Source organism: Mirounga angustirostris, unplaced genomic scaffold (genome assembly GCF_029215605.1).
Source record: "Mirounga angustirostris isolate CCGP_5_RB_7025 unplaced genomic scaffold, mMirAng1.0.hap1 SCAF_17, whole genome shotgun sequence".
Classification (NCBI taxonomy): Eukaryota; Metazoa; Chordata; class Mammalia; order Carnivora; family Phocidae; genus Mirounga; species Mirounga angustirostris.
The window spans coordinates 4,722,905-4,746,490 of record NW_026991725.1 but is presented as its reverse complement, the minus strand read 5'-3'; the positions used below and the strand labels follow the sequence as shown (position 1 = coordinate 4,746,490).

At 54.4% G+C, this 23,586-nt stretch overlaps 1 protein-coding gene across 2 annotated transcripts; it reads left to right on the top strand.

Annotated features, from left to right (window-relative positions):
* The first annotated feature begins 370 nt into the window (after positions 1–370).
* Positions 371–23,256, top strand: SLC13A2 (solute carrier family 13 member 2). 2 transcript variants are annotated; one of them, XM_064582188.1, is made up of 12 exons: positions 371–472; positions 14,993–15,121; positions 16,038–16,174; positions 16,294–16,499; positions 17,264–17,441; positions 17,540–17,662; positions 19,460–19,678; positions 19,879–19,967; positions 20,251–20,372; positions 21,515–21,676; positions 22,310–22,447; positions 22,964–23,256. In XM_064582188.1, the coding sequence occupies exons 1-12, from the start codon at positions 371–373 to the stop codon at positions 23,117–23,119; spliced, it is 1,761 nt and encodes a 586-aa protein (XP_064438258.1). In that variant the 3' UTR covers positions 23,120–23,256. The 2 variants fall into 2 exon arrangements, with proteins under 2 accessions (XP_064438258.1, XP_064438257.1); XM_064582187.1 differs by having other exon boundaries at positions 15,897–16,174.
* The last annotated feature ends 330 nt before the right edge of the window (positions 23,257–23,586 follow it).

Genomic DNA, 23,586 nt, shown 5'->3' with positions numbered 1-23,586 from the left:
GGGCAGGGGTCTTGCCCCACAGAGGCTGGCTCTGGGGCTTCCCGGACACCCTTCCTTCTCCAGTTCCTCCAGACGCAGCCCTTAGCAGCCTCCGCACAGGAGTTAACTGGGCTTAACTTCTTGGAAGAACCTGAAGCTTTTATTCCTTTCTTTGCAAAGTCTTCCTGATCTTTACACCTCCGGCAGGTCCCTCCTCCTTACTCTCACCTCCTGGACTCCAAAACAGTCTGATTGCCAGGGTGGGTCAATGGTTAACACTCAACCAGCTTTATATAAGCTTGACCTGGCTGGCTGCCTACCTGCTGCATCGCTCCTTCAGCTCAGTGGATCCCGGATGCCACGGCTCCAGCAACCCTTGCGGGTCCACACCATGGCCACCTGCTGGCAGGGCCTGTGGGCCTATCGTTCCTACCTGCTTGTGTTCTTCCTGCCCATTTTTCTGCTGCCCCTGCCCATCCTCCTCCCCAGAAGGGTAAGGACTCTGGGTTTGGCTCCAAAGGGGTGGAGGGCAGTCTGGACGAGGGCTGGGCATCCTTGGACCAGCATAGTTTACTCATCCTTCCCTGGCCTGGAAATGAGGTTATGACCTCCTGGTTCTCCCAAGACTGAGGGTTGAGAGGTCAAAGGGGGCTTTTGCTTGGCACCCAGGATTAGCAGCCCAAGGCAAATTGCTTAGGTGCACTCGAAATCTACTGCCTTGGGAGATAGGAAGCCAGTTCCGGAAAGGGGGTGCAGGTGGAGGCAGCTGGGGTTCTCTGCCTACTGTGTGCTCGCCCAGCCTTGCTGGGCTCAGTGGGACGTGAGCGGGGCTGGCTGCTGGAAACCAGTGAAAGGGAGTAGGAGGAAGCTGGCTTTGGGCAGTTTATGCCTTTAAGAGTGCAACCAGAGGGACGCCTGAGCGGCTCAACCGGTTAAGGCTCTGCCTTCGGCTCAGGTCATGATCCCAGGGTCCTAGGATCGAGCCCCGCGTCTGGCTCCCTGCTCCACGGGGAGCCTGCTTCTCCCTCTGCCACGCACTCTCTCTTTCTCAAATAAATAAATAAAATCTTAAAAAATAAATAAATAAAAGAGTGTAAACAGAAAGAGAAAGAGCTCACCCTTGATCCCAAGGGCTAAGTCAGCTGAGGGAGAGGGGTAGGAATAGGACAACGGGACCCTGCCGGTGGGCACCATAGACAGCGTACCCTGGATGGAGGGAGAGGCACTTACAGCCTACTTCCCTCCACCAAGCAGCAGGTACCATAACTTCGGCTCCAATTTACTGGAGTCCCCACCACATGCCCTGGACTGTGCACCCAGTAACCCTTCCTCTCATCTTCCCCCTCCCCCTGATGGACCCTTCCTCTCATCTTAAGAGGCAAGCCTGCCTATCCCAATTTACAGATGGGAAAAGTGAGGTTAAGTCACTTACCCAAATCCCAAGGCAGATCCTGTTTCATGGAGCTTGGCTATAATACATTTTGGAGGCCCCCTTGTAAGTAAAAGACCATAAAATTATGAATCTAAGATTATGGGGCTTTTGGGAAGGGTCAGTTCAGGAGGAGGGTCTTGAAGCTCAAGCTTCACCCGGTAGGTCACAGACTGTGGCAGAGCTGGGGTGTGGTCTAGCTTCTCTTCATCCTGCTGCCTCCTCGAGGACGGGACAGGATCCTGGCCCTGGCCCCACCCACAACCCCAGGCCTGCCCATTATCATCCTTTTATCACAAAAAGGGAAATCGAGGCAAGCTTTTTGTTCATGGTATCCCAAAGGGGCGAGAGAATGGGGATACCGTGGCCCAGCTCTTGAACCCCTGACACTTGGTAAGTGACAAGGCCTGGCTGACCTTTAAGACCCTCCTCTCGGGCCAAAGCCAGGGACAGCTCCGTGCTGGGGACCCATCCGATGGGTTTTCAGACAGCTTGGGCCAAGTGTGTTCACTGCAGGAGGAAGGACAGGCAGGGACCCTGATTCCCATTTCCCTCCTCAGGAAAGTACAGCCCAGAAAGATTCAGCAACTTGCCTAGGGTCGCACAGGAAAGCTGGAGTCAGGGGAAGCCAGGCCCCCTGGCGGGAGGGCTAGGAGTCAGGAGCCCCCCCGCACCCCTCCCCCGCCCCAGCCCTGCTGCCTGCTTTGGCCTCACAGACGCTTTCATCCCTGTCCTGACTCGGATGAACTGTTCCCGGTCCTCCCTGTGGAATCTGGCCCCTCGGCTCAAGCCCTGGAAACCAGCTCCTCTCAAGGACTTTATCCCCTCTCCAGCCTCATCAATTTTCCCCTCTCTCCTAATCTCTCCCATCAGCATACAATCTCTCTCACTGTAAAAAACCAAACAGACCCTCCTTGAATCCCACAATCCCTCCACAGAGGCCTGCTTTCTTTGTCTGTCTCAAGATGGAAGGCCTCCAAATCTGTCTGCACAGCACGGGTCTTTCCTTAAGACAGCTCCAGTCTCCAAGGGGCTACCTTCCACTCCCCCTACCCCCCACCCCGCACCCCCCCACCCCCACCGTCTCCACCCCCCACTCTCCCCCCATTCCCACTCTCTCCCTAGGTGACTTTGGCTGTCTGCATACTGACAACTCTCCAATCTTAACCCCAGCCCTAACCTCTAAACTCAGTATTACCCAGCTAACACTGGACACTTGCTCCTGAATCTTCTCTTTTATTTTATTTTATTTTTTTCAAAGATTTTATTTCTTTATTTGACAGAGAGAGACACAGCGAGAGAGGGAACACAAGCAGAGGGAGTGGGAGAGGGAGAAGCAGGCTTCCCGCCGAGCAGGGAGCCCGATGCGGGGCTCGATCCCAGGACCCTGGGATCATGACCTGAGCTGAAGGCAGAGGCTTAACGACGGAGCCACCCAGGCGCCCCTGAATCTTCTCTTTTAAACAGCATATGCTTCTACATTTACCATCCAAAACAACACCGCTTGCTCATCTTTTCCAGCTGGCTCTTCCTGCTCTCTTACCAAGATGTGGTTCAACTTTCTACTTCCAAGCCACTCCTTTTTTTTTTTTTAATATTTTATTTTTAAGTAATCTCTACACCCAACGTGGGGCTCGAACTCACAACCCCGAGATCAAGAATTGCATGCTCTACCCACTGAGCCAGCCAGGCGCCCCAGAGCTATTCCTGATTCCTCTTTTTCCTTCATTTCCACATGCACCAGCGGGTCCTGTTGACTCAAGATCTATGAAATATCTGAAGGGGATTGCTTGCCACTGCCTCCCAAGTGGGTCCAGGCCGCCGTCATTTCTCTCCTCTCCCTCCCCAGACCATTCTTCACCCAACCACTACCCTGTGGAAGCCCTTACACAGGCTTCTCGTCAAACTCGAAATAAAACCCAAACCTCTTAGAGTAGCCAGGAGTCCCTGGGGCTCCACTCCTGGAGACTCCGTGGTCCCCAATGCCTCATATCGTCCCTCTTCCTTCACTCTTCTCCAGCCTCACCCACTTCCTCCATGCTCCTCAAATTGCTCGGTCTCCTTGCCTGGAATCTTCTTTCCCAGATGACTGCTTCTCACTCCTTGGGTTTCAGCCTCAATCCACCTCCTCAGAAAAAGCTTTCCCTGACTGTCGCCAGTCAGGCTCTATTAGGAACCCCTATTGTTCTATGTAAAGAGCTTTCACTATCTGAAATGATGCACTTGTTTATTTTCTATTTATTCTCCGACTGCCCACACTAGACTGTAGGCTCCATGAGGGCAGGGACTTTGTCTTCTTCCATGCAGAATCCCCAGTACCTGGCATATAGTAGGTGCTCAACAAACACCTGTAGAATAAATGCAGGAATGTGGGCAAAGAGGACCTTGTGTTGAGTCCCTGCTGTCTGTAGTGAGTCCCCAAGCTTACCTCCATGCCCCTGGCCCCTGAAGTGGGAAGGAAGAGCCCCACACAAGGCTCAGACGGGTAGTCCATATTGTAACAGTTGATATTTACCGAGTATTTTTTACGTGCTAGCCATGGTGCCAAGCACTGCAAAGCACTAACCCATTTATGTGTCATAATAACCTCTGAGTTACTGTGAGGGTACTACTATTACCCCATTTTACAGACATATCAATTGAGGCCCAGAGTAGTAATTTGTCTGAAGTCCCAGCTGGAGAAAGGCAAAGGCTAAACTGGAACCCGGCCTTGGGGGTCTCTGCCCGAGGCTGTCCAGGGATACAGGCTGGTGGCCCCGTTATGAGTCACCTCTTGAGCCACCTACCCTCGTGTCCATCCAGCCAGCAGCCAGTCCTCCCACTGTGCTGCAGTCTGATGAGCTCCTGCTCTGTGCTAGGGGTTACTGAAAAGGAGCAGAGGCTTCTGTCCTTAGGTTGCTGTCAGAGGAACATGTATTTACCCAGAGATATAGCTGGAAGGTTGAGGAGCTCAGAAGAGGGAGCAAATTCTTCCCACTGAGTCAGGGGCGAACCCCAAGCAGGTGGCCTTTGAGTGGGGCCTTGAAGGCTGAGTGGGACGCCGACAGTCAGAGGCATCCTTAGCAGGCAGGCCGGGGGAAGGCAACTGCAGGAGCAAAGGTGTCGGGGCTGGAATCGTAGGGTGTGTTCCAGAAATAGCAACCGAATCCTGGAAATGCTCGTCATCCTCTGGTGGCCCCAGGGGACAAGGGACAGTGAGGAGGACAGGGCCTCCTCACTGCTCCCCCAACCCTGCCACCAGACAGTGAAAAGCACCATGGATATGCCCCAAACCTGACACCCACTCGCTCACCCATCAGGGAGCACGTACTACGTCACAAGGACTGTATAGGTGCGGGGGGATGGGGCTGGAAAGACACGCAGAAGCATATGCTGTGAAAACCATACGACAGGCTGTGACTATGGCTTAGGGATGGGTTGCTCGGGATAGGTGGTCAGGGAAGGCCTCCCGGAGCAATGGTATTTACCCTCGGACCTGAATGGCGAGTGAGAGGCAGTCAAGCACAGCTCTGAGCAAAGAGCCGTCCAGGCAGAACACACGGTGCAAAGGCCCAAGGCCAGGAGCAAGCTTGGCAAGCTGGAGGGATGAACAAGGCCAGCGTGGCATGGGGAGCTGAGCCGCGGGCAAGACGGTGTATGTTCAGTTAGAGAGGAAGGGGGAGGTGAGCCAATGTCGTCAGCCCTGCAAGGCCAGGGGAAGGAGTGAGGATTTTTAGGGTCAAAAATGCTGGTTTCCCCCCTCCCCATGGGACCATCTGGAAAAACAGTCTCCTAGGGGCACAGTGTTTGCCAGGACAGAGCTTAGCTAGAATCCAGATTGTATTTACAGGAAGAACAGAGGCAGAATTTCTTCATCGGAATCAGCTGCACTCCTAGACTATACGCGCGGTATGTTGTTGCCTGCCCTCGTGAGCTTTAAGACCCATATAATTAAAATACCCTGACTAAAAGCTATTCCTGAGCTCCAGAGATGGAGCAGGACTTAGATGATTCACTGTGGACATGAAGACTGAACGTGGAATCTGGACCTCAATTCTGGGGTCCGCCTTTATCTTTTGAAACTTCCTGGCTCTTGGTCAAGAAGGCAGAGTCCAGGGAACAAAACGGATTTGGGAGCCAGACAGATGTGGGTCCAAATCCACTCTGTACCATGTATAGCCTGTGACCTCACCAACCCTCTCCACTCTAAGGGACTGCGTGAAGATAGAACAAGAACCCGTGTACATAGGGGTCCTGGTACCTGGGGCCCGGTACAGGGTGGTTCCCTGTGCCCTGTGCCTCTCGTCTGAATTCCTAGCCCCTGGAAAGCACAGCTAGCCTGAGGCACTGCGTGGACACCTGACTTCTTTTCCAGAGATGACTTCTGTTCACAGGGGCTGTTGTCCTGACGAGAGGGCCTCAGTGTCCCCACCTATGAACCAGGAAGGTGGGGTGCAGCTGGTCACCCGCACAAGAGCAGTGAGGTGTCCCTAAGTGTAGCCACCACCTGGAGACAGGTTTTCTGGCCTCTGGGGGGCCTGGGAGTAGGATTAGGACTCAGCCTCCAAGGCCGGAGGAGATGCCTGGAGGAGAGAGAGACGTTTCCCCAGTCTGGACTTTGTTCCCAAATTATCAAATTATGTCCATGCCCATCAGCACCTGCTAGGTGAGGGTCAGGAATGGGCAAACAAGGTAGAATCTTCAACAGTAGTTTCCTGGATAGAACCCAGTGGCAAGGCCTGGGCTGTTGTGGGGATCGAACACATGGAGTGTGGGAATGCTTTGCTCACAGTCACTCCTGCCTGCCATTTTGCTCTTCAGTGGACACAGGCAGACCTGGCCCCCAGCCCAAACTGGGAGGTCAGGACTCTTCCCCCCACATTTGTCTTCTCTGATACTCAGAGACCCATTGTTTCCCTTTGGCCTCTTAGAAGAGAAGATGATGCAACCAACTCATTCACACTGTGGTGCAGAACTAAACAAAGATCTCCGGAGTGAGATCAGGCAGAGGGAAGACAGGCAGCCAGCCAGCCTCCATTGCTTGCTTTTAGCAGAGCCTCAAAGGCCGGCGGGGGCCGGAATGCTTACAAGCGGGAAAGGGGAGGCTTCAGGGGCGCCCCAACTGGAGGCTGTTAGCAGGGGAAGCCGGAGGGGGCCGATCGACGCGGGGCATCTTGTGTGATTGCTTAGGGATGCGTATTTGGCTTTCACTGGTTGGTCCAGAGTTGGAAGTGGGGGTAGAGAGTGGGGGCGGAACAGGAAAGCTGGCCATCATTGAGCAAATCCAGACTGGGCCAATTGCTGTAGAGGCTGTGGTTTGGCTACCCGGGCTGGTTGCTGCACAGACTGCAGGACATATTTTTATATGTGGACTGGCCATCGTCGCCTTTGCAAATTCAGTCTCTTGAAAAGATTAGGTATTTAGCATGGGCCCAGTATTCCTGGAAAGAATATCACACACCCCAGCCTACTCTGCACCTCCTTCCCCAAGTCCCTTCAGCCCGCCTCCTCTCCCTGGGGTCACTGCCATGCGTCTAGACACCCAGGGCAGGCACGTGGGAATGTTCTCCTCCCATGCCTCCCTATCCAAGCCATCAGCCCTCACCCAAACCCTGTCTTCTCCTACCCTCTCTGGAGTCTGTCCTTTCTATCTCCACTGCCATGACCTGCTCTGAGCCCCACCATCTGCCCACTGGACACCCAGCACACCTCCTAGGGCCTCCTGGGGCCTCCCAGCCTCCCATCCTGTGTCTTCCAATTCACCCGCCACAATACAGCAGGTCTAAGCTCCCTATTTTCATCTTTATTTTATTTTAGACTTTATTTATTTGAGAGAGAGAGACAGAGATAGCAAGTGAGAACATGAACAGGAAGGAGAGGGAGAAGCAGGTTCCCCACTGAGCAGGGAGCCCGACGTGGGGCTCAATCCCGGGACTCCGGCATCATGATCTGAGCTGAAGGCAGACACTTAACTGACTGAGCCACCCAGGCGCCCCCCCCCAATTTTATCTTTAGATGATGTATTTATTTAATTAGATGGCACACTCACATCGTATGAAATTTGATGGTACCAGAGAGTGAAATGGAGAGGTCCTGCTCCCACCCTCATCCCCGCGGCTGTCCAGAGGGCAGTCTCAGTGACCAGCATGGTGGCTGTCCTCCAGAGCAGGGACTCCTCCTCCTTGGGAATCTGTGGGGAGAATTCAGGGAGTCTGTGAACTTAGATGGGAAAAAAAAAAAAAAACACCGTATATTTTATTGTCAACAGCCTCTAAAGAAAAGTTAGCACTTCCTTCTGTTATGAATGTAGATAACAAACCACAGCGGTATTAACCGTATCTTTGATTTTGCTGCCAGGGCAAGTGGCCAGTACGGTCCCATTGCCTTGGAGCTGTTGCAAGCACCTTGAAATACCGTTTAAGTTCCTCATGACTTTGTAGTTACAATAACCATTAGCCAAGGTCTTATTAGCTGAGACAGAGTAACATATATCATGGCCTTGTCCATTTTTCATATTTTAATAACTGTATTTCGATATAATTGGTTTCCTTTATAATTCTATGCATTTTACTTAATGTATTTAAAAACGATTCTAACGGGTTAGAAGCCTTCATCAGGCTGCCAAGGGGACCCTGGTACAGAAAGAGGGTAAGAATCCCTGAATCAGAGATTTTCCCACATATATACAAACACTTGTGCATATATTTTTTAAAATCACATAGGGCAAGTGGCGCCTGGGTGGCTCAGTCGGCTAAGCATCTGACTCTTGGTTTTGGCTCAGGTCATGATCTCAGGGTCGTGAGATCGAGCCCCAAGTCGGGCTTTGCACTGGGTGTGAAGCCTGCTTAGGAGTCTCTCTCTCCCTCTACCCCTGCGCATGTATGTTCTCTCTCTCCCTCTCTAAAGTAAATAAAATCGTTTTTTAAAAAATCACATTGAGTGGCATGAGTGTAACCTCACCGTGTCACTCTCTCCTCTTAAAACCTTGTAAGGGCCTCACTTTTCACCACTGTCTTCCAGATAAAGCCCTAGATCTCCCCCAAGGCAGACAAGGCCTTTTCCAAGCGATATACCCCTCCAAGAAAGCATCAAGATCTTTTATGCTTCATTCTCTTCCCCCTCTGCTCACTCCCTCACTTCAACACCTCTTGCCCACCCACCCACTGAACTCCTCTTCATCCCTCAGCACCCGTTCAGTGTCCCCTCTGGAAGCCTTCCTCAGCCCAGACAGACGGAGGCTCAGGGAAGGGTCACTTCTCCTCTGGGGTCCTACTCTCGTCTCGCCCTTGCCGTGGTTCTTGGTCGGCTGCCACCTAGTACCTCACCTCACCCACAGACCTGGGAGTGCTCACTGCCAGCAGCATCCCCTGCTCACCAGGGGCAGAGGGGCAGTGGGAGTGACCCCCTGTGTGCCAAGCCATCCCCCCTCCCTGGGTTAACCTTCAATCACCAGGAGGAATAAGTGGTGACAGCTCGGAGACTATGGGCATATCTGCAGCTGCCCAACAGCCCCGGGCTGCTCTGTGTCCGTCACGGGTAAAGGCCACGATGCCCACAGGTCCCACACCTTGCCCACACCCCGGGTCCAGAGTCTGCACTGGACTCTCTGGCACTTTCATCTCCATGTGTGCCTCATGAATCCACCCTGGTTCCCCAGGATCCCGGGAGTACATTCATCTCCCAACACCAGCCCCACCATCTGCTCATCGCCATCGATGGTCCTTTATGACATATTCACATCCTTTATCCTTATAATAGCCCGGTGAGGCAGGTGTTTCTTTTATTCCCATTTGCAGGTAAGGAAACCACATAAAGGAGATAAATGTGTGTACAGCTGGAAATGATCAGTGTTGCTTTTTTATTTTTTTCTTTATTTGAGAGAGAGACAGAGAAAGATAGCGAGAGAGAGCTCGAGCTGCGAGGAGATGGAGAAGCAGAATCCTGACTCCAGCTGAGCAGGGAGCCTGACTAGGGGCCCGATCCCAGGCCCCCGGGATCATGACCTGAGCCCAAGGCAGACTCTTAACCAACTGAACCACCCAGGTGCCCTGATCAGTGTTGCTTACAAAAAAAAGAAAAGAGGGCGCCTAGGTGGCTCAGTCGGTTAAGCGACTGCCTTCGGCTCAGGTCATGATCCTGGAGTCCCGGGATCGGGTCCCGCATCGGGCTCCCTGCTCAGCGGGGAGTCTGCTTCTCCCTCTGACCCTCCTCCTTCTCGTGCTCTCTGTCTCTCATTCTCTTTCTCTCGCAAATAAATAAAATCTTTAAAAAAAAAAAAAGAAAAAGAAAAAGCTGAGAGAGGTACCCATAAAGCTGGGCCTGGGCATGCAGGTTTTCTGACCCCTGACCTGTGTTTCCCATTACAAAAGAAGCAAGCTGCCAGCCTTGGGGTTTGGAAGCCCTCTGAGCATTTATCTCTTCTGTCCACTGTTGGCTTTGCCGGGCAGCCCACCCACCGTGGGCCTAGGGGCCAGCCCACATGGGGGCACTCAGAGTCCGGAGGGCCAGGGCTGGGCCTGACTCATGTCTGTGTCCCTAGTGCCTGGTGCTCTCATTCATGCATTCAGACTGTCAACTCCATGTAGGTGCCTGATGGGGTCGGCAGAAACAGACTCGGGCCTAGCTCCCTAGAGAGTACGGTCTGATGAAAAAGGTTAATGTAAAATCAAGAAATTCATGAAACAAAGTGTTTAATTATAGCCTGTGATAAGTGCTGTGCAGAAGAGGGACAGGGGCTTAGTGTGTGAAAAAAGGGAATATAACCGAGCCTCAAACCCATGGAGGATTCCCCGAAAAAGGAATACTTGAGTTGAGATCTCAAGAATGAGTAGACATCAACTGGGCAAAGTGGGAAGAGAGGAAGTTATGTGTGTGCAAAGGCCCTGTGGCTGGGAGGAGGATGGAGTATTTGAGGAACTGGAAGAAGGCTAGTGTGGCTGGAGCAGAGAGCAAGGAGGAGAAGGCTCAAATCAGCCCCAAACTTCTTCTGAGAGCAGTGGGATACTTTGAGCTGCTTTGAGGTGAGTGTGTCCGTGTTGGAGGATTGGGGTAAATTAAACAGATTTGTGACTCGAGATCTCTCTGCCTGCAGCAAAGAGATTTCAGGGGCAAGAGAGGAAGAGAGGTGAATGAGGAGACCTTGTAGGAGTCTTGGTGACAGATGCTGGGGCTTGGACGAGGCTGGTGGCTGAGAGCTGGAGAGAAGTCGATGGGGGCATTTGAGGCATAGAACCAACAGGACTGCAAACCTGGAGTGGAGAGAGTATTTGTCCAACAAGTGCCTGACGAACAGTTGAGGGGCCCAGGGCTTGACCCCCAGGGGCTCCCAGTAGCAGTGACCTCCTTGGGTGGAGGTGGGTGCGGAACAAGTGGGAAAGGAGGATTTCACACGGAGGCCAGCACCAGCCAAAGAGCCAGGGGTGAGACCCGGAGGTGAAAAGACTCACTTCCCTGTCCTCAGGAGCTCATAAAGGGATACTGAGGGAGGAACAAATCCTCAGCCGAGGCACAGGGCTGGAGAGCACCTCCTCTGCCAGACAGGGCAAGGGGGAGGTAGTGACAGAGGGAGCAAGAAACATTAGCTGCCAGGAAAAAAAAACTTGTAGAGACCCCTGCTCCTGCCCAGGGAGGAATTCCACTTGGAGATGGACCTAGAAGTTTAGAACGTTCCCAAGGTGATTCAGGGAAGCCACAGTAGTTGGTGCTAGACCATTTTTTTCTTTCCCTTCACCTTAAGACAGGGATATAACTGGGACCCAAGGGAGCAAGAGCACCTGGCCGTGAGGACCCCAAACAGACCAGGTTGGGCCACTCGCCGCTGACAAAACCCAAAGGCAGAGAGACAAGTGGTGGCAAAACAAGAAAGGGATTTATTTCAACAAGGCTGACACCTGGAAGACAGCAAACTAGTGTCTCAAAGACGGTCTCCAAAGTGCTGAAAGTTCATCCAGGTTTCTATAAGGAAAATGTGGGACAAAGGAAAGGTCCCTGCAGGTGGGCAGGAAAGGTCAGGTTGACCACCGTCGTGGGGTCAGTCATGCAGGTTCTTGCGGTTGTCAGGGCAGTCCCTGTTGCTTGGGGGGTAGTTTTGGTTTCCATCACGGGATGCTTTGCCTGCATCTTTTTTGCCTGAGATAATAGATAAGCTGAAAAGAAGAACTTAGGGGCCTCTGGGTGGCGCAGTCAGTTGGTCATCCTATTCTTGGGATTCTTTTTTTCTTAAAGATTTATTTATTTATTCAGGAGAGAGAAAGAGCACAAGAGGAAGGGCAGAGGGAAAGGGGCACCGAGTGGAGCCCAACCTGGGGCTCTATCTCATGACCCTGAGATCACGACCTGAGCCAAAACCAAGTCAGTCACCATTTCTTTTTTTTTTTAAGATTTTATTATTTATTTATTTGACAGAGAGAGATATAGCGAGAGAGGGAGCACAAGCATGGGGAGTGGGAGAGGGAGAAGCAGACTCCCTGCTGAGTAAGGATCTCGATGCGGGGCTCGATCCCAGAACCCTGGGACCACGACCTGAGCCGAAGGCAGACGATTAACCGACCTAGCCACCCAGGTGTCCCAGTTACTTTGAAATACAGTAATAAAAATATGAAAAAGCCAGTTGCAATTCAGAAATACAGGTGATTATTCATGCATTAAAGATCTAGCATTGGTATAACTACCGTAATGCCAAAACGAGTGATGGATAGAAACAATATTTCGAGATACATTTTGAGATAACGGCACCAACTGATCTGTGCCCGTACCTGATGGCTGATGGCCACGATCAAGGGCCTTTGTGACAAAATCACCCGCGGGACCACTAACTGCAGTATGACTTTGTTGCCTATGTCTAGAGCCTTAGTTAAATGTTAGCGCAAAGATGAAATAGTTTTCCCTCGGGCGCCTGGGTGGCTCAGTTGGTTAAGCGACTGCCTTCGGCTCAGGTCATGATCCTGGAGTCCCTGGATCGAGTCCCGCATCGGGCTCCCTGCTCTGCAGGGAGTCTGCTTCTCCCTCCGACCCTCCCCTTCTCATGTGCTCTCTCTCATTCTCTCTCTCTCAAATAAATAAATAAAATCTTTAAAAAAAAAAAAAAAGAAATAGTTTTCCCTCAGATTCCTTGGAATTCCATGCCCCAGTTAAGAACCCTATGACCGAGGAAGAACAGGTCAGCAAGTTATGCTACAGCTGGACAAGACTGCCCAGGAGGATGGGGACACGGGCTAGGGCCACCTGGGCCAGAGAGAGGATGGGGACACAGGGCTAGAGCCACCTGGGCCAGAGAAAGCTTCTGGATGGGACTTTGAACCGGGTTTTGGGTTTGATCCAGAGACAGACAGGCGACAAGGAGGGGGACTTGGGGAAGTTGTAAAGGGGTAGGGGAGCCATAGACAGAACACACTGGAGCTCACAGGGGCAGGATTAACTATCAACAGCTCTCTCTGGAGCACGGGAATGGGGTCTCAGAAGGGAAAGTTTGGGGTTTGAGTTTACCTGCCCGGAGCTTGATGTCAGGAAGTGGCAGTCCCCAGGAAAGACAGTTCTGTTGGAATCCAGAGCCCCAGCCCATCCACATACACCCCACTAGTCGCTGTGAACCTGAGGCTGGAGGGCACCCCCCAACTGTAAGGGATGGAGCTCAGGGTAGAAAGAGAAAGCTGAGGCTCAAGAACCACATGGCCTGGCTTCTTCACTTGCCAACGTGTGATGCTGAGACATTGACTTCATTTATTTGTACCTTTGTTTCTTCATCTGTGGAGTGGGAACCATAGTCAGTCATTACCTCACCGAGCCATGAAATGCGACAATCACCCGAAGCATGGGGCGCCCAAGGCCTGGCACAGAGCAGTCCTCAGGATACTTCTGGCTGTCCTTAGCAGCTCTTTCTTCTTGAATCAGCAGTGACCGGGCAGCCCAGCCCCCTCCTTGTCTCTGGCCAGAGAATTCCGAGTCAGTTGTGCGGAGGGGACACCAGGGTCCAGAGGGGCTGGCCTGCCCTTAGCCCCAGGGGAGGATGAGTAACTGGCCCCCGCCTCCCTTGCAGGTGAGGAAGAGCTTGAGAACAGCAACTTCAGCAGAACCAGCCTCTTGGTTGGGGCGGGCGGGGGGTGAGTCTCTGGGCGAAGGTCAAGGTGGCCCCACCCCTGGGACCAAAGAGTTCACGTCCAGGGTGAGGAGAGCTGGTGGAAGTTTCATGATGAGAAAGCAAGCCTGGCGTCAGGCAGACAGACCTGGCTCTAGAGTGGGGTGCGCAGGCTGCGTGCTGTTCCACTCCAGGGTTTCCCAGAACACCGAGGAAACGCCCTTCGAGTTCTGCAGTCTAGATGCCTTGCCTGGGTTCAATTCTGGCTCTGCCACTCCCCAGTTCTGTGACCTTAAGCGAGCCACTTTCCCTCTCGAGCTCCTCTAGATCCTGGGCCCACCACACCCACCTTCAGGGCTGTTTGAGTTACGTGAAAACACCCAGCTCCTAAAAGTTGCTCCATAAACAACAGCTTCCTCTTCTCCCAGGCTACCACCAGGGACCCTCCCTAAGCTTCAGGGCACTAAGGGCAGGAGGTACTCAGGGGTGAGCACAGCCCAGCACCAGGTGTAAAAACAAGAAGGGGCAGGGCAGTCGAGACAGGTGAGAGAGAAGGCCTCCCAGCCCAATGTCCCAGCACGCAGCCCGGCAGCCCCTTCCACAAAGAGTGGGCAGGTGCCCCAGAGGCCTCCTTCTAGCTAATGATCCTCCTTCCCTCCCTCCGGTGGCCCATGACTCTGGAGGCTGACTGCCATTTCTGCCCCAGGTCCCCTCCCAGGTCTGAGATCCAGTCTCTCTAGACTCAAAAGGAGGCCCTGTGAAAGAAAGAGGAGCTTCTGGTGCCCAAAGACTTGCAAGATGATGACCCAGGGTTTCCCCTCCAGTTCCCCACACAACTCAGGGATGGGGGAACCTTTCACATATTCTGCAAATGTGTATGGCAGCTCCCGGAATTGTGTAATGCTATAGTCATGTCAGGCTTGTTGGGAAGGAGACTTCCCACCATTCCTAAACTTCCCAGTGGTTCATTCATTCAGAAAAGATTTGCTCTGAAGCCTGCTGGGACCTGAGCTCCAAGCACCCAGATGCCACAAAAACGACTCTGTCCTCATGGAGCTCCCCTTCTGGGAGAGGAAACAAACATTCATTGCATCGTCATACAAATAGATTCTTGCAGGCTCTCACAAAGCCAGGGAAGGCCAGGGTGCCAGGCAGGAGTCCACACTGACCAGGCCCCAGTATCATCTAGATGAGCCCCCATCTCATCTAGGGGATCCTCACTTTGGCCCCCTGCAGTCCCCTCGGGCTGGGTGGGGCCTGATACCCAACTCTAGGCTCTCCAGTCCCTCCCGTGTGGCTGGATTATAACGTCTGGCCTCCCCAAGGTCAAAGACAAGGTGGTGAGTGCCTTGCTTTATTTTTTATTTCCGTTTTGAAATGGGCTTGGACTCAGGAATCAATGACTGTGGGTTTCACAGGCTCTCCCTACACTGTTACCAATGGCCTGTTTTCTCTGGGGGCAAGAGGTGACATGACTCTGGGACACAGGCCTGCCCCCTCCAGCAGCTCTGCTACCCCCCTCCCGCCCACAGGAAGCCTACTGTGCCTACTCCATCATCCTCATGGCGCTCTTCTGGTGCACCGAGGCTCTGCCCCTGGCTGTCACCGCCCTCTTCCCCATCGTCCTGTACCCCATGATGGGCATAATGGATGCCTCCGAGGTAAGGTTCCTGGTAGGGAGGGGGGTCTGCCCTAAAACACTGGTGATGGAGGAAGCCTCATCACAGGCAAGACACACAGAAGAGGAGTTCAGGTCGGGGAGCACTAAGGGTAGAGTCAGCTAGAAGATGACAGGGCTGGGGGTGGGCAAGGGTACATTCTAGAAATGCCGAGTGCATGGTCAGTGTTGAGAGTTAATTCAAAGTGGATCAGGTGTAGGCTTTGAAAGTCAGCTAAAGAACTTGTATTGTCCTGGGTTAATGGCTCTGAAACATGCATGTCTCAGGGCCACCTGCAGGGCTGGTGAAAAACAGACTGCTGGGCCCGACCCCAGAGTTTCAGAGGCAATAGACCTGGGGCAGGGCCTGAGCATTTCGTTCCCAGCAAGCTCCAGGTTGGGGATGATGCCAGTTTATGGCCCACACTTGGAGAACCACTGCTGTACTTTCTAGTTTCAGCACTAAATTCTCTATCTCCCAGTCAATGGCTTGAAAAATGACTGGAATCAGACTCGATTATCTCCCACTCATTTCTGAGGGGAGAAAGAAAGGGTTTGACAGGAAGAGAGGAACCTGGTTAATTTTTTTTTTTTAAGATTTTATTTATTTATGTGACAGAGAGAGAGAGCACAAGCAGGGGGAGAGGGAGAGGGAGAAGCAGGGAGCCTGACACAGGGCTCGCTACCAGGACCCCGAGATCATGACCTGAGCCAAAGGCAGTCACTTACCTGACTGAGCCACCCAGGCGCGCAGGAACCTGGTTAATTTTAAATGGAAGATAATCCAAAGACCATTTCTACTTGGTTCTGAGAGCCCAGGAGACCAACCTGTGTTTGTGGGAATGTCAGTGACTGTAGCCTGCAAGGCTAGGGGCATGCGAGACACCCCTTCCTGCCTCTCAGCTGTCCTTGCCTGCCAGGTCTGCATCGAGTATTTAAAGGACAGCAACATCCTGTTCGTCGGGGGGCTGCTGGTGGCCATTGCCGTGGAGCACTGGAACCTGCACAAACGCATTGCTCTCCGTGTGCTCCTCATCATTGGGGTGCGGCCGGCCCTGTGAGTTCCCACAAACCAGGACTGGAGAACCCAGAGCGGGTGGGGTGCTGGGGATCCAGTCCCTGAAGGGGACACTGGAACACCAGCCAGTGGGTCCGTCCGTCTCCATCTGTCCCTAGGCTGCTCTTGGGCTTCATGTTGGTCACAGCCTTCCTGTCCATGTGGATTAGCAACACGGCCACCACAGCCATGATGGTGCCCATCGCGCATGCCGTTCTGGATCAGTTGCACAGAACGCCCATGGGCAAGGACGTAGAGGAAGGCAGTGAAAACCCCACCTTTGAACTCCAGGAACCAAGTCCCCAGAAGGAGGTGACCAAGTTTGGTGAGAAAGGTGAAGCTTGACCCCGCTCTGCCCCAACCCCACCACCACCACCCTCCCTCAGCTCTTGGGGAGGGTCTGAGATGACATCCATGACAGGGGTGGTCATCTCAGAGCTTTCAGGGAGAGAAAAGGGAGACGTGCAGCGACCAACTTGTCCTGGCTTGCCCAAGACTGTCCTTAGTTTTAGTCTTTTTATTTATTTTTTAAAGATTTTATTTATTTATTTGAGAGAGAGAGAACACAAGCAGGGGAGGGGGCAGAGGGAGAGGGAGAAGCAGACTCCCCACTGAGCAGGGAGCCCGATGTGGGACTTGATCCCAGGACCCCGGGACCATGACCTGAGCCGAAGGCAGATACTCACCCAACTGAGCCACCCAGGGGTGCCCCTGTCCCTAGTTTTAAAATGAAAAATCCCACGTTCTGAGAATCCCTTCAGTGCAGGGCCAAACAAGATGCCAGATCACCCCGGGAGGCAGAGAGCTGGAGTCTGGGTGGGCTGTCAGGGATCCAGGCTCCCTTCGTCCTATGTGCTTTGGATAATCCTCTTGCATTCTCTGTGCCTCAGTTTCCCTCTCTCAAGAGAGGTTAGGCCAGATGGTATCTGAGGGTTGAGCCAGCCTGAGACCTCAGGGAGTGCAAGCCCTTGCAGACCTGGACACAGCCTCTGCACCCCGCCCCCGAGCCCGTCCCCCACCCACCAGCCTGGGTCTAGGCTGCTCGCTGACAAGGCCCGCCCCCCCAGCCGAGCTCTCCTTTGTTCCCAGATAACGGGCAGGTGCACCCCGTCCCGGCCGCGTCTTTAGAGCCGACGGCACAACGGCAGGAACAGTTCCGCTTCAGCCAGGGCATGAGCCTGTGCGTGTGCTACTCGGCCAGCATCGGGGGCATCGCCACGCTGACCGGCACCACGCCCAACCTGGTGCTGCAAGGCCAAGTCAACTCGTGAGTGACCAGGGCACAGCGGGGGGGGGGGGGGGGTCTGCACTTGCGCTGGGAGGCGCCTGGGGCAATGTCATGCGACAGCCCGCATCCCCCATCAGGCTCTTCCCCCAGAACGGCAACGTGGTGAACTTTGCCTCCTGGTTCGGCTTTGCCTTCCCCACCATGGCCATCTTGCTGCTGTTTTCCTGGCTGTGGCTACAGAGCCTCTTCCTGGGGTTCAAGTAAGTGGTGACGGGAGTGAAAGAAGCCCGGGGGCCTGCCCTTACCCTCGGGAGATTCCGGTTGAGTAAGCAGGTAGCCACTGTGGCAAAGGGTGTAATCACAGACCCACTGAGAAGGCCTCTCTGTGCACTTGTCCCCACCATGTGAGAGATTTACTGGATGGAGCCTATTACCCCATTTAGCAGATGAGCAAACTGAGGCTCATAGAGGGGTGTACAACTAGATTTGTCAATGCTGAGTTTGAAAACTAGGTCTCCTGATGCCCAGGCCAGATCCATTCCATAGTGCTCCACGGTCCTTTGGTAAATGCTTAAGGAGCACACAGTGAGCATGGTCAGTTGCAAAAGCAGTTGTTGTGCTCTTACCGGACATCTGGCCCCGCGCAAGGCACTGAGACTATGAGAGGATATTAGGCACAGCCCCTGTCCTTGGAGCTCACCATCTAACGGGTGGGGGGGGGGGGGGCGTGACAGAGGGAACCCTGGGGGCTGTGGGAACACAGCCCAGGATAGTGGCCATCCCAGAAGGCCCCTGGGGGACGTGATGTCTGAACCGAATCTTGTAGAACGAGAAACCAGCCAGGTAGAGAATGGGGTAAAGGCATTCCAGGCAGTAGCAACAGCTTACACAAAGGTGCAGAGGCCAGGAAAGAGCGTGTTTGGGAAAACTCTGGTTTTATTGGTTGAAACGTAAAGGCAAAAAGGAGTATCAGGAGTTGAAGCTGGAGAAGTAGGCAGGGGAAGATTATGGAGGATCCTGTGTGTCGCATCCAAGGGTTGGGACCTTGTCCTTGAGGCCAAGAGTAGTAAATAGGTTTTAGTCTTACTTCCAACCCTGAGTTACTGGTAGTGACCAGAGGTCTGAGTTGACAATCTGGTGAGACCTCGCTAGAGCTCAGTTGGAATTGAGTCTGGGATCGACTGGTGATGTCTGCTACCCGTGCGGGCTGAGAGTAGTGATAAGGGTGGTATCGTGGTAGGAGTTACTGGACTTTCCTGCTCAGGTGGCAGTGGTCGGAAGGTGAGGATGGAAGCGGGGGACATTGAAAGTTTTTAAGTATTGTTGCTGTACTTTGAAACACTCACTTGGACATGTGCAAGGCAGCTGGATCGAGGCTGGGGGCTGGTACAAAGCTAGGTGATAGTCAAAGAGACCCTCACATGCAGGGCACCGTGGGACAGTCAAAGATGTGTGAGGTAGATGGTCTTTGCCACTGAGGAATTCACAGTCCGTCAGGGGAGTTGAGAGTTGCCCAAGTGGAAAGTTAAAAGTCAACCTAAGTTAAGCAAGGGGCACACAGAAGTGGGTGGCCGTCTCCTGTGCCCCTGAGAACGATGTGGGTGGGGCTAGGCTGGCAGGGGATGCCCAGAAGCAGGTAGGAGAGGGAGGGAAGGATTTTCTGAAAGGCTGCTGGAGGAAGGGAGTGGCGAATTGGGGCCAGAAGGAGTCGTGGGGTCCAGGCCTCTAGATCCTCCTCACTCTGGGCAAGGGAGGGCTTAGCGCAAGAAAATCTCTGGAGGGAAAGGGGATCATTGGGACAGATGGAGCAGGGCTGAGCATGGGGAAACCGGCCCCTGGAGCCCCAGCCTTGCCTCTGCTAAATAAGAACCACGAACCCCCAAGAGTCTTCTGCTCTTCTTCCAAAACCTTGGGTGGGGCCAGGGCCAGGGCCTTCGTGTAGCAACCCTAAGGTGGCCTCTGCAGGCAACAGCATATCACAGGTGCTCAGAGTCCCTTCCTCCCCTGCCTGGTGCGGGGTCCTCAGGAGCTGCCCCACCCCCCACCTCTGCCTGCAGCTTCCGGAAGAATTTTGGCATCGGGGGACAGGCGCAGGAGAGAGCACGGGCAGCCTTCCGCGTCATCCAAACAGAACACAAGCTACTGGGCCCCATGACCTTTGCAGAAAAGGCTGTCTCTGTCCTCTTTGTCACCTTGGTGGTGCTATGGTTCACCCGGGAGCCGGGCTTTTTTGTTGGCTGGGGCAACCTGGCTTTTCCCAATAAGGATGGAAACAGGTGAGCATTCTTGGGGAGAGGGGGATACTTCCGGGGCTCACCTGGCTAAGGGAGGAGGGAAGGGAGAAGGGCCCCTGGTGCAGACCAGGAGGTGACATGGTGGGGAAGACTTGCTGGGAGGGGCTCCTCTCCATCGCCATTCCACCCTATGACCCTGAGCAGCCTGGAGCCTAAGCCCGCTCTCCTTGCCCTGCCCACAGCATGGCATCCGATGGAACAGTGGCCATCTTCATTGGTATAATTCTGTTTTTGGTGCCCTCCAAGATCCCAGGGCTGACTCCAGATCCAGGTAAGAACCTGGACTGGGGCAGGGAGGGGCCTCTCGGCAGCCCCTGCCTTCTAGCATGGAATGCACCTTCAACCACACTTGACAGGAATAGTCAAAGCCCAGACAGGTTGGGATGACTTGCCAAGGGTGCAGGGACTCAGGGACAAAGTAAGGATGCTGCAGAACTGGGGGTCCCTCTCCCGCATGCAGTAAGCTCTGATAGGGACTGAAAGGGAGACCCAAGTGGAGGGGAGGAAAAACCTGTTGGCTCTTGGTGACCCGTTATCCTCTGCTTGGGAAACAGAAAACCCGGGGAGGCTGAAGGCCCCTCCTGCCCTCCTCAACTGGAAGACGGTGAATGAGAAGATGCCCTGGAATATCGTCCTCCTGCTGGGGGGCGGTTTTGCCCTGGCTAAGGGCAGCGAGGTGAGAAAGCCCCGCCCCCTCCCCAGCCTGTTGGAGGGGGACCCTGCGGCAGGGAAAGAGGTCCCTGCTTCTATCCCACGCAGGGGATACCCACTTAGGAGCCTCCTGGTGGGCGGAGCCTCGGCAGCAGCTGGAGAGGCAGGTTAGAGCCCCGTCTAAGGGAGGGGGAGGAAACACAGGCCATAGGGACCTCTGCCTGTTAGGGTCGCAAAATCAAAGGCAGGGCAGGCTCCTCTGGTGGGCAAGGACTGTTCTCAGTGCCGACCCCGCCCCACCCCTCTCCACCCGCCTCACCCTCCGCCAGACGGAGAATGCAACTGCTTTAGCACCAGGGAGTAGCTCGCATTGGGTGGACGCGGTTGGCCCGCTGAGGCCACCAGGGGGCGCCATGGTCACACCCAGCCAGGCTATAGGGCCCAGAGAGCGCATCCTTCCCCAGAGCCTCCACCCAGGAAGGAAATCCCTGAACCTGCCTGCGCCCCTGGGCCTCCGTGTTCTGGCTAAGCTCGTTCACTGCACGGACAGGAGGTGGCTTCCCTGGGCCAGGGATCGGTGCCAGGGACTCCTGGATCTGAGGTTAGTTTTCACGGACTGTGGCAAGCACTGGGCTGCGTGCTGAGCGGGCAGCATTGTGTGAGATAAAGTCCCAGGGCCCTGGGACTCACAGTCTGGCAGTAGACACACGGACAGGGAACGACCTTGCAGCCCTCATGACCCTGTGGGCTGTCCCCATTCTCCTGTCAGCCTCTTCCCAGCATCTACCCAGGGCCCTTCCCCCTTCTCTCTCCTTGCCAATCTGCTGGGCTGGAGGAGGCCGGGAGAGGGCTGAGGATGGCCAGGGAGTTCCCAAGAGCTGTTGGGAGAACAGGAGTAAAAGGAGTTAAAGTCTTTACTCCCACCATGTCCCAGGCTTCCCAAGAAGGCCCTTTGGCCCCATCTCCTGGCTTCTCATCTGACCCTTCTCCCCATACCCAAGTGTTCTTCAAAATCACTAGAGGGGCCTCTTGGTTCTGGCTGGGTCTTATCTTCCTTCCCAAGCAGACCCAACTTCTGAAGACTCTAGAGAGGTGGGGGCAGGAGCAGGACCCTCCCAGAGCCCCAGGAATCTCACCCCCTCACACACTATCTTCCTCTGCCTACAGAAATCAGGACTGTCCGAGTGGCTGGGGGACAAGCTGACCCCACTAGAGAATGTGCCACCTCCCGCCATTGCCTTCATCATCTGCCTCCTGATTGCCACCTTCACTGAATGCACCAGCAATGTGGCCACCACCACGCTTTTCCTGCCCATTCTGGCCTCCATGGTGAGCTGGTCCCGCAGATACACTTCCTCCAGGCAGCCCTCCTGCCCACCCTATCCGGGGGCCCCGCCTGCAGGTCAGGGTGAAACTGTCTGCACCTCCTCTCACTTCCGGGAGAAGACCCCTGAGCTTCCACCTTTCCCCAGACTCTTCAGCTACCTCGAGCCCCAGGGCCTTCTGGCCCCTGACTCACTCCATCCCTGGTGAAGTCACCCCTTGAGTATCCGGATGGACCTCATTGGTGGGCCTCGCCCACCTCCCTGGCCCAGTCCCTGTTCTGGTCAGTCCTGAGGTGACAGGTTGAAATGACTCCCTGGAGCGTCCCCAGCCCCTTCCTCCCCTGGCGCGTTCCCGCAGCCTTTGATGACACCCTGGAGCCCCTTTGAGATCTGTTTTATGGGCCCCTCCTCTCACCACGCCCCACTGGGCAGGGCCGCACACTCATCCCCTCCAGAGAGGTCAAGGAGCCCTTCCCAGGTCACCCAGGGCCTCCTGGCAGAAGTGGTGGGTTCGTGGCCAGAGTGCATGTTGTTGGCGGGTTGTCCTCCAGAGAGGGGAAGCGGGAGAATTGGGGGCCACATCTTCCTCTCTGGGATGGGGACTGAGATCAGTTCTGTGCACTGTGTCCCCATCCAGGCTCAGGCCATCCGCCTCCACCCTCTCTATGTCATGCTTCCCTGCACACTGGCCTCCTCCCTAGCCTTCATGCTGCCCGTGGCCACCCCTCCCAATGCCATTGTCTTCTCTTTTGGAGGTCTCAAAGTGTCCGATATGGTGAGTAGCAGTGGGGCTCAAATGCTTCAGCACCCCTCCCTGCTCTGTCCTTCCTTCTTGGTGGACCACAAAGTAGTTTAAAGCCACTGAGGTTCTCAGAGTTAAGGGTGAACCCTGTCGGGGGGGGGGAGAGACAGCAGGGGAGGTTGCACCATGATCCCCAGTTGGAGCATCTTCAGACCCTGCCAAACCCCAGGACATGTGAGAGGGAAAGGAGGGGGTGAGGAATTTAGGGGAGACTCCAAGGTACGAGGCACCTGCACCCAGGGAGATGGACTCAGGGAGAACAGAGCCCAAGGCCCTGAAAGCTCATGAAGGGCTTCCTTTTCCCTCCTCAGCACTGGGATGAAAGCAAGGGGCAGGGGCACTTCCTAGAGGTGCAGGTCAGACCCACAAGAAGATTTCTCAGGGAGAGTTTTGCTAGTAAGAGAGCTCCCGAGCCCCTGTGAACCCCTAAGGGATAGGTTCTGGCCCAGCTCAGCAACTGGTCACTCAGACTGGCTCTCCTTACACCAGGCCCGGACAGGATTCCTGCTCAACATCATTGGAGTCCTGGTCATCACACTGGCCATCAATAGCTGGGGCTACCCCATCTTCAACCTGCACACCTTCCCCTCCTGGGCCAACACCAACAACACGGCCAACAACCTGGCCACAACACCTAGCCCCTAGACCAGGGTATGATCTGGCCAAGACCAGGAAGACCCACCTGTTCGTATTCCTCTGAGCCAGGAGGGGACACCCAGGCTCTAAGCCAAACATTGAGAGAAAGCACATATATACAGAACCTCGTGTGTGTGTGTGTAAGGAAGGGGTGTGTGTGCTCAGTGCTTTGTTTCTGAGGAAAATGTGTGTGTGTGTGTGTGTGCATGGCGTGTCATGTGAGGGTGCCTGAGAGGGGGTTTGTCGTGTGTGCACGTGACCCTCCGTGTGCGTGCTTGGCAGTGCGCATGTGGGGGTTCTCAGAGCGTACAGCGTGCCCGCCCTAGCACTCCGGGTCCTCGTCTCCCCCGCTTGCTGGGTGACCAGACCCCTTTGCACTGTATTTATTGAAATTTGGGGTTGGGGTAGCCTGGGGAGCAGGGCCTACCAGCAGTTGCCACGGCAACAGCCTCTGGGACCAGCCCAGCTACTGAGGT

Bases quoted from the DNA above. Each gene is read 5' to 3' on its own strand.
- SLC13A2 (XM_064582187.1), top strand. From the start codon at position 371: ATGGCCACCTGCTGGCAGGGCCTGTGGGCCTATCGTTCCTACCTGCTT. The intron at 19,968-20,250 runs GTAAGAACCTGG...CTTGGGAAACAG, and splicing joins AGGGCTGACTCCAGATCCAG to AAAACCCGGGGAGGCTGAAG. The intron at 20,373-21,514 runs GTGAGAAAGCCC...CTCTGCCTACAG, and splicing joins CCCTGGCTAAGGGCAGCGAG to AAATCAGGACTGTCCGAGTG.